Source organism: Choloepus didactylus, chromosome 4 (assembly GCF_015220235.1).
Source record: "Choloepus didactylus isolate mChoDid1 chromosome 4, mChoDid1.pri, whole genome shotgun sequence".
NCBI lineage: Eukaryota > Metazoa > Chordata > Mammalia > Pilosa > Megalonychidae > Choloepus > Choloepus didactylus.
The window spans coordinates 36,967,243-36,979,351 of record NC_051310.1 but is presented as its reverse complement, the minus strand read 5'-3'; the positions used below and the strand labels follow the sequence as shown (position 1 = coordinate 36,979,351).

Genomic DNA, 12,109 nt, shown 5'->3' with positions numbered 1-12,109 from the left:
AGAGTCTCCTATACAAATTTTGGAATTATAGCCTCCAGAATTATGAATAAATTTCTGTTGTTTTAAGTTATCCAGTTCTTGGTTCTTTGTTATGGCAGCCCTAGGAAACTAAGACATCTACTATAAACACTGTTCCGCACCTTGCCTTTAATACTTAATAATAAATACACTGAAGTCATCTTTCTGCATAAGCATATATAGAGAATATTCTTTCATTATTTCCTATATCAATGATCATCACCTCTATTGATTTGGGGCAACAACAAACTAGGTGTCATTCTTGATTCTTTAGATCCAATCCATCTCCAATTCCTGTTGCCTTTACCTCTTAATTGCCCCTCAATTCATTTCACTTATCCACAGTCATTAGCGCAGTCCAAGCTATTGTAACCTCTCACCTGGACTACTGCAATAATCCTTCACTAGATGCTCAGTTTCCACTATGGGCTATCTCCAAACCATACTGTAGCCACAGTCGGTTTCTCAAAATGCTTTTCTGATGTCAAGTTCTTGTTTAAAAAAACCATTTAATTGTTTCCCATTATTCTTAAAGTCCAAAATCTTTAACATGGCCTACAAAGTCCTGTCCTACTTCTCTCCAGGTTCCTCTCATCCGACTTTCTACACTGCAGCCTTCCTTTAGGTCTTTGATATCCTTCTTTCCTCTCACTGCCCAGGAATTATGTATACATACTTTCCATAATTTTGGAATGCTCTGCCCACCTTTTCACTTAATTCATTCCTACTTAATCTTGGATATCAAGTCAAATTTCACTTTCTCAGAGAACCCTTCTATAGGCCTCTAGTCTAGGTCAAGTTTTTTTTGCTACATGCTCTTACAGAATCAAATTTACACTTTTAAAAGCACTTATCTCAGTTTGCTCTCAAATATTATTAATGCAAACATCTAACCAAAGTCTTTCTCCGTCAAAATGAAACCGTAAACTCCACAATAGCAAGAACCATGTCTTTTTTCCTTACCACCTAGAAAATGCCTGGCATATAGTAGGTGCTCAGAAATATTTACTGAATGTATACATACAGATTTACCTTATTCTTTTTTATTTGAGCAGTTTTATTGAGACATATTCATATCATACAACTCAAAGTGTACAGTTTTAGAACATTTTCATACACACATACACAAAATAAACCACAAAAACCCAAAACATCCTATACCCCTAATCCCCCTCTATTATTAACCCTTAGCACTGGTATGGTACATTTGTTACTGTTGATGAAAGAATATTAAAATATTACTGTTAACTATAGTCCACAGTTTGCAATAGGTGCAATTTTCCCCATATACGACTCTATTACTAACTCCTTATAGTAGTGATGCATAATTTTTCTAGTTCATGAAAGATCATTTTTTAAAATGCAATTTTATTGCAATATATTCACATACCATTCATCTGAAGTATACAGTGGCTCACAGTATCATTACATAGTTGTGCATTCATCACCCTGATAATATTTTAGAACATTTTCATTACTCCAATAAAAGAAAAATAATAAAGAAAACCCAAAACATCCCATGCTTCCCATCCCCCCTGCCCTGCCCTGTATTATTGATCCCTAGTATTGATGTGGTACATTTGTACTACTGATGAAAGAATATTAAGATATTGTTAACTTTAGTTCATAGTTTGAAATAGGTACATTTCCCCCCATATACCACTCTATTACTGACTCCTTGTAAAAGTGTCGTACATTTATTCTAGTCCATGAAAGAAATTTTAAATATTTGTACTGTTAATCACTGTCATCGTCCACCACAGGCTTCACTGTGTTTTACCAGCCCAAGTTTTATTTATCCTCTAGCTTTCTTTCTAGTGACACACTTGACTAAACATTCCCTTTCAACCATAATCACACACATAATTTAGTGCTGGTAATTAAACTTACCATATTGTGCTACCATCACCTCTATTCATTTCCAAACATTTCAATTCAACCTAGTTAAAAATTCTGAACGCATTAAGCATCTGCTCCCCATTCTCTACCCTCATTCTATTTCCTGGTAACCTATATTTTAGATTTTAATTCTATGAGTTTACTTATTATAATTAGCTCATATTACTGAGATCATACAATATTTGTCCTTTTGCATATAACTTATTTCACTCAACATAATGTCCTCAAGGTTCAACCATATTGTTGCATGCTTCAGGACTTCATTCCTTCTTACTACCAAATAATATTCCATTATACACACACACACACACACACACACACACACACACATTTAGTTTATCCTTTCATTGGTTGATGAACACTTGGGTTGTTTCCGTCTTTTGGCAATTGTGAATAGTCCCGCTATGAACATCAGTGTGCAAATATCTGTTCATGTCCCTGCTTTCAGTTCTTCTGAGTATATACCTAGTATTCTAGTTTGCTAATGCTGCCAGACTGCAAAACACCAGAGATGGATTGGCTTTTATGAACAGGGTTTATTTGGTTACAAAGTTACAGTCTTGAAGCGGGGAGTGGAAGAGGGGGGACGAAGGGGGAAGGGGGTAGGGGGAAAGGCTGCCCGCGTCGGGTCGCTGATAGCCGGCCAGAGTTGGCATGGAAGCCGCACAATAATCTCGCCTGTGGGACCGGGGGCATGTGCGACTCACTGCCCCTGAATACACCATGCACTGGGCTGCTTGGAACACTTGCCCGAGGCCCGTCTGAAGGGCCCGGGCAGTCTATCTGGGAGTCCACCCCCGACCCCCCGCAGCGTATTTTCTCTTAGCGACCAGCGCAGCAAAGGAAAGAGGGAATTCAAGAGGTGCCTCTGATGAATGACATATTGATCAGCTTGTATTCTTCAGACCCTGCATATGAAGCCAGTGAAAGATACCTGCTGGTGACCAAATGATCAGGAACCAAGAGTGGCTTCCCACAGTCATGGTCATCAAATTCAGCTTCTTTCTGGGTGATGGAAATGTTTTATTCCTGGATCTCAATGCTGATTCCATAATGTATATGTATGTAAACATTCAGCAAGCCATATTCCCAAGGAAGCAGCTGTGAGAAATGGACCAAGCCACTGAACTTTCCTGGGCCTCAAATATCCTCATCTTTAAATACGGGCATTGTCTGATTGATCTCTAACACTCTCTCCAGCTCTGAAAATTGTTCTGTGATTTGGTCTCAATACTGCTACTGTATGGGGATGAAAAGGGTGGATAATGAAGAGAAGAATAACCTCATTTGGTGTGGAACGATTTTTGTAACAGCCCATTGGAGCCTCCATCCCGAGGGCCAATGAAGAGCTCCTCGGTGTGGAGATGTAAAAAGACACATGCTGGAGCTGCAGCAGAATAAATGGAACCTGAATACCCCTGTGAGGTCACGAACCAGAGACTTGCCATTTTAATCAGCAAAGCATAAGCACTGACCCTTGGCCAATCTCCAAGAAAGCTCTGCTGCTTGACTTCCTTTGTAGACATTCTGAACACTCCAAGAGTCATTTTCATGGGAAAGCCAGATGGAATAAAACATAGGCAGTACCCCAATGGAGGCATTCTTTTGTGAGTGTGATTTCTATTTGCTGTGCCTGGTAGGCACCAGCCCTCCCAGTCTGGGTGTGCTGGTTTGGATGTATTATGTCCCTTAAAACACCATTATCTTTGATGCAGTCTTGTGTGGGCAGGAAACGTATTGGTGTTGGTTGGGTTGGAGACTTCTGATTGGATGTTTCCATGGAGATGTGATCACTCAACTGTGGGCAAGATCTTTCATTGGATAATTTCCATGGAGGTGTGGCCCCGCCCATTCAGCATGGGCCTTGATTAGTTTACTGCAGCACTATATAAGCTCAGACAGAAGGAGCGAGCTTGCTACAGCCAAGAGGGACACTGAAGAACACACAGGAGCTGAGAGAGGAGCTGCAGCTTACAGAGACATTTTGGAGACAGCTTTTGAAAGCAGACTTTTGCTCCAGAGAAGCTAAGAGAGGACAAATGCCCCAAGGGCAACTAAGAGTGACATTTTTGAGGACCTGAAGCCTAGGGAGAAAGCCATTTTGAAACCAGAACTCTGGAGCAGATGCCAGCCACATGCCTTCCCTGCTAACAGAGCTTTTCCGGATGCCACTGACTATCCTCCAGTGAAGGTACCCGATTGTTGATGTGTTACCTTGGACACTTTTTGGCCTTAAGACTGTAACTGTGTAACCAAACAAGCCCCCTTTTATAAAAGCAAAAAAAAAAAAAAAAAAAAAGTTACAGTTTTGGCTATTTGGAGCCTCTTGTCCTTCCAAATAAATCTGATGACTGGCTTTTTCATTTCTTCAAAGTAGGCCGTTGGAATTTTAATTGGGATTGTGTTGATTCTGTAAATCAATTTGGGTAGAACTGACATCTTGGCTATATTTAATCTTCCCATCAATGAACAGGGAATGTCCTTCCACTTATTTAGGTCTTCTTTGATTTGTTTTAGCAAATTATTATTTTTTTAATAGCTGCAAAAATTCTATTTAATGGCTGTCATAATTTCTTTACCCGATTCCATAACAATGGCATTTGTTTCCTGATTTTTGCTATTAGAAACAATGCTAGGATGAACACTTATGCCAGAATATCTATAAAATAATTTTTTAGATATAAAATTGTTGGTCAAATAAGTACATTTAAAATTTTAATTAATATTTCTAAATTGTCCTCCTAAAAGGTTGCAATTTTACTTCATACAGTAGTGTACATGAGCGCCCACTTGCGTATATTTAACACTCAACTTGAATAACCAAAAATAAGCCAATTATTTTTTGGGAGGGAGATATTAGAGAAGTATGTTAGATCTTATATAAGAGAGTTTATTATTCATATTTCAATATCTTACAAAGCATTTAAAATTAAAATATTTAATAAGTTCATTATTTCTATAAAAGAAGTTTCAGCATATGAGTTACATAAATGCTATGTACTCATGAAAATGCTTAGTGATGGACAGACTAGAAAAATTCATGTATTGAAAAACCTATTTATTTTACTGTATATTCTATGTCATACAGAATATTCCTGACATACTGAAGAATTTTTTCCCTTTCTGTTTATTTGTTTCAATCAGTGGTACTGAGGCAGTAAAAAAAAGGGAGAGGCCCCACCCCAATCAAGAAGGCAGAGTGAGACACTTCAGGGCTCCATCTATCCACCGAAGCTTTGAACAACCAGTAAGAACTGGAAGAAATCTTTCTGAAAGCTCCAGAAAACAGTTAAAGGACTTCAGTAACAGGACAAGTGCCAAATCAAGAAAAAAGCTACTTAAAAGTGGTTGGCTCTCACGGCACCCTGGCTGGTCCTTCCTCCATCCCCTTACTGGCTTGGCACAGAGCCAGCCCATGTTCTCAGTACAAGTTTCTGGTCTTGGAAGAAATAGAGTAACCCTCATGTACATACTGAGAGCATGCATGTCTGACCCAATCTGTCTGGTGGTGGCCTGAGGAACTTGCTGCCCCAGATCTTGCCTTGTGGTAGAAGGCAGTTTGCAGAGATCCCCTATGGAACACTATGGGAGAGATGTCAAGTGGCTGCCTAAGGCAAGGAATTCTTGGCTGTACAATGCAATGCCCAGGACCATGAGTTTCACAGAAAAGAGGGGATGTTCATATCCACATAAACAGGGGAATTCCCAGGACCACATGCATATGCCCAAGACAAGAAGCATGTACAGAAAGGATTGGGGAGGCATCTACACTTTGGCCTGGAGCTGTTCTCTAAAGTCACTTTATAGATAAATTCTGAAGGGGAGCACTTGCACAGGTCAATCTGCAAGGACTGAGAACAGAGTTTTCTTTTTTTTGCTTGGTTAGCTCCTGGCATCCAAGGAAAGCTCTGTCACCATACTAGTTGGGTACAGGCTTAAGGAACAGATACCTTCAGAGTTGAAGTTCCAGTGACAACACATTAAAACATCAAAATGTCCAGGTGCAACACAAGGTTACAAATCACACAAAGAAACAGGAAGTGAAGGCCCAGTCAAAGGGGAAGATTAAAGCATTAGAAACCATCAATGAGGAGAACCAAACTTGGGACATACCAGACAAAGACTTTTTTAAAATGATCCTAAAAATACTCAAAGAGCTAAAAGGAAATCAGAAAATGACAGATGGAGAAATAGAAATTATGAAAAGGTTCCAAACAGATCTGAAGACCACAGTAGCAGAAATTTTAAATTCCCTAGAGTAGTAAAACAGCAGATTGGAGCTAGCAGAAGAAAAATATCAGTGAACTTGAAGGAAAGACAACAGAAATCATTCCGGGTGAGGAGAGAGAAAGAGAAAAGAATGAAGAAAAGTGAACAGAGCCTGAGGAACTTATCAGATACCATCCAGCGTACCAATACATGCATTTTGGGAATCCCAAAAGGAGAAGAAAGAGAGAAAGGGGTAGAGAAATAGTCAAGGAAATAATGGGTGAAAAAATCCCAAATTTAATGAAAGACATGAATATACACATCCAAGATGCTCAACGAACTCCAAAGAGGATAAATCCAAAAAGACCCACACCATGCCATGTTACAATCAAAATGCTGAGTGCCAAAGATAAAGAATTCTGAAAGCTACAAGAGAAAGGCAATATGTTATGTACCAGGGAACCTCAATAAGATTACATGCCAATTTCTCATTGGAAACCCTGGAAGCAAGAAGGCAGCAAGAAGACATAGTTAAAGAGCTGAAAGCAAAAATTTGCCAACCAAGAATTCTGTATTCAGCAAAACTGTCTTTCAAAAAGGAGGGAGGAATTAAGACATTCCCAGATAAACAAAGCTGAGAGACTTTATCACCACTAGACTGGCCTTATAAGAAATGGTAAAGGGAGTTCTACAGATTGAAGGGAAAGGACACTGGAAAATTCACCGAAGCCACATGAAGAAATAAAGATCTGCAAAGATAATGCACAGGTAAATATAATAACAGTACTATTGTACTTTTAATTTTTAAGTATACTTTTTACTTCCTACACGATCTAAACAACAAATGCATAAAAGATAATGATAAATGAATTTTAGACTCATAATGTATAAGCATATAATTTGTGACAAGAACTACATAAAGGTGGGGGGACAGAAAGGTACAGGAACATAGTTTATATGTGCTATTGAAGTTAAGTTGGTATCAAAGCAACCAAGATCATTATAGATTTAGGATGTCAAATTTAAGTCCTATGGTAATCGCACAGAAAATGCCAGAGAATATGCAAATTCACAGAAAATAGAGTACCAGTTATCAGGGGTAGGGAGGTAGGGGCAATTGAAAATGTAGGGATTCTGTTTGGGGTTAAGAGAAAGTTATAGTAATAGATGGTGGTAAGGGTACTGCAACATTATTAATGTGATGAATCTACCGAATAATATGCTTGAGATGGGTTGGGATGTGAAGATTCATGTTGTATATATGTTTCTAAAATTTACAAAAAAGAAAGAAACTAAAGAGAAAAATGACAATTAAATACAATCCATAAGACTGATGGGATCTAAGAATGAAGGAGAAAGGGTTGAAAAGGACATTATTGGAACATAAGAAAAAACACTTAATTTCTTGAACTTGATAAATGAACTTTAGGTATTAGATAAGTGGATATCCTATTTTTTTTGTAGGAAATGTACATGAAGTATTGTGTGTTCAAGGAATAAAATGTGTGCAAACTGCTCTCAAATGCTCATAAAATAACTAGAGGAAGGAAGGAAGGAGGAAGAAGGGGAAGGAAGAAGGGCAGGGAGGGAGAGAAGAGAGGGAGGGAGGGAAGAAGGAAGGGAGAGAGGGAGGAAGGAAGGGCAAATGTGGTGTGCTGGTTTGAATCTGCTATGTAGCCCGTAAAAGACTATGTTCTTTTAGTCCACTCTTGTGGGAGGAGACCGATTGTGGGGGTGACCTTCTGATTAGATTATTTCCATGGAGATGTGACCCCGCCCATTCAAGGTTGGTCTTAATTAGTTTACTGGAGTCCTTAAGAGACACAGATCCAGATGTTTGGAGATGCAGACAAAAAGACATTTGGAGATGCTAAGCTAAGAGATGGAGCCAAGAGTTTGCCCCAGAGAAGCTGAGAGAGACGTTTTGGAAAGAAGCTAAGATATGTAATCCAAAGTTTGCCCTCAGGAGAAGCAAGGAGGACCCACAGGAGCCAAGAGAAGCTAAGAGAGACATTTAGATAGATATGCCCCAGGAGAAACAAGCAGAGGCTGAGAGAAGCTAAGAAAGACAGAAGCCCAGAGACATTTAGGAGAAAGTCATTTTGAATCCAGAACCCAGGAGAAGGACTAGCAGGCATCGCCATGTGCCTTCCCATGTGAAGGGGAACCCTGGATGCCATCGAACTTTTTTCAGAGAAGGTATCTACCTCTTGATGGCTTAATTTGGACATTTTCATGGACTTGGAACTGTAAATCTGCAACCTAATAAATCCCCATTGAAAAAGCCAATCCATTTCTGGTATATGGCATTTTGGCAGTTTTAGCAAACAGGAACAAGCAGCAAATGTTAAGACTGGTGGATCTGGGCGTAATGGGTGGGGTGAGGTGGGGTGGGGTTTGTATCATTTTTGTGATTGTTCTGTAAGTTTGAAAGTATTCCAAAATAAAGAATTTAAAATTAAAAAAAGGGAGGAAAATCATGATAAGAATATTTATACTTATAAAAACATACAGAAAATAGAGGGAAAAATTTAACATTTTATATTGAATTAAAATTTTTTCTTCAAGATACTAACACTCTGGTCTAGTTACTTCTACTTTCCTCCTCATTGTTAATACAGCTGACACACTACTTAGATAATTGTACATTTTTTTTTTCACTAAACAGTATACCATGTACATTTCTTCCATGTCATTAAAGATGACCCTTCTTCTCCATGTCTCCCAGTAGTAGTGAGGAAAAGCACCTGGGAATGCACTCCCTTGTCTAGGTCTTCGCTATGTTCTTAATCTCTTTGTGCTTCCATCTCCTGATCTAACCAGTGACAGCAACAGTTCAACTGACCTCTATACCATGAAAAGTAACAAAATTAAGGAGAAAATCCCCTTGTATTTAATTCTTCTAATTTAAGATTTTTCAACAACACACCAAACCTGTGTCTAAGAGGGCAGCGTCCCACTCCTACTTGCTTTGCCTCTTTAAGTAAGCATATCACACTGAACATCATTGGGTTTCTGATAATTCAGGATCTTTGGGTTATTCAGGATTAGTTTTCTTTCATAAGTGATCTCAGTTGTACCGACTCCAGAATATATACTAAAAATTATTTAAACATAAAGAAGAAACTCACCAGTTTTCTTCTCATTCATTTCTATCACTAAAGCAGAATATGAGGGTATTAGTTTTTGGAGGTTTCTCTTTTTACTGTCCTAATTAATGGGAGTTTACATAGAATGGACTGTCAGTTCATTTCCAAATAAAGAATTATAGAAACATCAGCTCTTACCTTAACTGGGAAGCTACATTTTCCAGTACGCACCCCTTCTTCATCTGTCTGCCACTGATGTGGACGACTGGCCTCTGGAACATAAACATCTTTCTTTCTCCTAAAACTTTGCCGTAGTTTGTTCATTTTAATTTTTACAACCTGCAGAGAGAGAAAAATCAAATATGAAAAAGAAATTACTTCCTTCTTACATGTTCAAACCTCAGATTACTGTACTAATAAAAACCTAACGTCCCAAATTAAAGGCTTGGCTTAGGGAAAAGTGAGCAATTAGTACACTTCCTCTTAGGATGACACTACTCTCAAGAAAACAAATCACTGTACTTTTTGAAAAGATAACTACAATACTTGTCCTGGCAAAAACAATAATAACCTCTAATAGGATTTGAAGAAATGTTTTTCTGGCATTCTAACTGTAATAAATCAGAGAAATTCTTTCCACTGATCTCCCCGTCAAACCTATTCCAACTCCTAAAAATGTAAATTTGTACATGTAGGCCAAATTATAGACAATGAATTCTGAAAACTTTTATATTTAGTAGGAAAAAATCATCCTGAAACACGGGAATTTGGAGATCTTTTTGGAGATCTTATTAAGAGGCACAAAGCAAAACAGAAACTACAGTCACCTTTTTATGAGATGCTTTACAAAAAGGAATAAAATAAGATTTCCTTTAATCATACCTGAAGAAAAAGTTCTATGAGGGTTAGCTGATTTGCTAGCAGTATGGCATCAGAATGTCCTTTCTATAATCATTACAGTAATCAGTTTTCAATGACAAAAGTCTAAGTTTCAACACTAACTCTGTAAATTAAAACACTGTTAAACTATAGTCAGTTCTTTGTTTTGTTACTGGAAGGGACACTCTAATGCTTTCAAAGGTGCAGCAGAAATCACAAAACTACAGAAAAGGAAGAACTAACACCTCCCGTTTTCTGTTAAGGAGCATGGCCCATGCTTTCACTGAAGGATTTAACCTCAACCAGCCTAAAAGATATCTTCACTGGAGAAAAACTGTAAAAAGGAAACATCCTCTCTGTCAGTGTGTTAAATAGCAAGGGACTGGACATTAATCCCCATATGACACCAAAGAAAGACCTGAAAATCAAAGTTTGCATTCTGAGGAAAGGCATTTTGTATTTTAAAATACATAATGCCACAGCAGAACTATTAGCAAATTAGCTAATTTACACAGACAAGTCAACATCTTTTATTGTTTTTATGATAGTGTGGAATTGTTCATTGACATAAAGTTTCCATAATAAGCTAAATTTAAAAAACCAAATTTTAAAATAGTAGATATACTATGATCTCATTTTTATAAAAAGCATAATTATGTATACATGATACATGGATGAACATGTAAATAGTGGTGAAATTATAAATGAAATTTTATTTTCTTTATCACTCTATCTGATGAAAAAAAATCATAGCACTTATCTGATTTATTATTTTCTGGTTTAAAAATTATTTCTGTTTTAAAATAAATCAAATAGACATTAAAACTACCTATTTCCTGTCACAAAATTTTACTTGAACAACTAAATATGGCATACAATATTCAGTTGGACAAGTATTAGAAAGAACTTGGATTCCTAAATGCAAATCAAAGTGTTGGATAATCATTTTGATTCTGTTTCTGACTGAAGTAAGGCTCTAATAAAATGATCATTATGATATCTTCATTTCTGTTTTACATTTATTATTTTATTTTTCCTGCCCATAAATACATATTAAACTCTTCTTCCTCTTATTCATTTTCCTACTCAGGATATGGAGAGTGAAATAGACCTCAATTTCCTGTCCCATCCTGTTTTTTAGCTGAAGGCTAAGAAAGTTAAAAGGCAGTAGACTGACTTCTGGAAGATGGAGGTTAGGAGAGAGACAAGGAAAAAAAGAAATACCTCATGAAAAATACTAAATCAAAGCCAGAAAGTGACCCAGAACACCAGTTCCAGCGATGCACCAGCTGGACAAGGTCTGCTAAATCCACAGGGACCATGCACTTGGTGAAACCAGGAGTCTGCATTCTGAGACGACTGAGTAAGCCTGCTGAATATCCGCAGCCACACCGCGGTGTAGGGAAACCGTGGGTTGGCATTTGGAGTCAGACTAGTTCTTTTTTAAAAACCCCAAAGCAGCTGCGGATACGGCAGCTGGAACTACACAGGGAAGTGCAGCAGGAACGGTGTCTCCACAACCTATGGGTACACTTCAATATCTGGCGTGGACAGATATTGCACACCCATTGCTAACTGTCTCTGAGCAAGGAAGGCAGAGGTTAGCCAAAAGAAAGAAAACCACGCCCCTTAGAGCCATCTTCTCGGCGGCCACAGTCAAGAGCCACACCAAAAAACCCAGTGCAATGGGAAGTGTTTCCAGCAACACGTGCACGGCCACAATACTGGGTGTGGACAATAGCCTTTCATGCACCCACAGCTAATTGTCCCAGAGCTGGGAAGGCGGAGCTGTGCGAAAAGGCGGAAATTAACACGCCCCATACAGCCATCCTTACAGAAGGCTGGGAACGCCCCTACACAGCCTGGTGGCCCAGAATTTCCCTTACAGATGGTGCACACTTGTGACATAGCATAGCCTTCCCCCAGCAGAGGCCCTGGGAAGGCACGGCTTGGAAGAGGGACTCACTTGGAAATCCCAGGAACCATATGCAAATACCAAGGACTTGTGGGTCAGT

General features: G+C 38.5%; 1 protein-coding gene across 11 annotated transcripts in view; it reads right to left on the bottom strand.

Annotated features, from left to right (window-relative positions):
- The window catches only part of NUMB (NUMB endocytic adaptor protein), a 260,763-nt gene that overhangs the window by 60,818 nt on the left and 187,836 nt on the right, over positions 1-12,109 (bottom strand). For all 11 annotated transcript variants that reach the window (XM_037832342.1, XM_037832343.1, XM_037832344.1 and 8 more), the window contains one exon: positions 9,414-9,554. In XM_037832342.1, coding sequence (XP_037688270.1) covers positions 9,414-9,539 — 126 coding nt within the window. In that variant the 5' untranslated portion in view covers positions 9,540-9,554. The remainder of the gene's footprint in view (positions 1-9,413; positions 9,555-12,109) is intronic.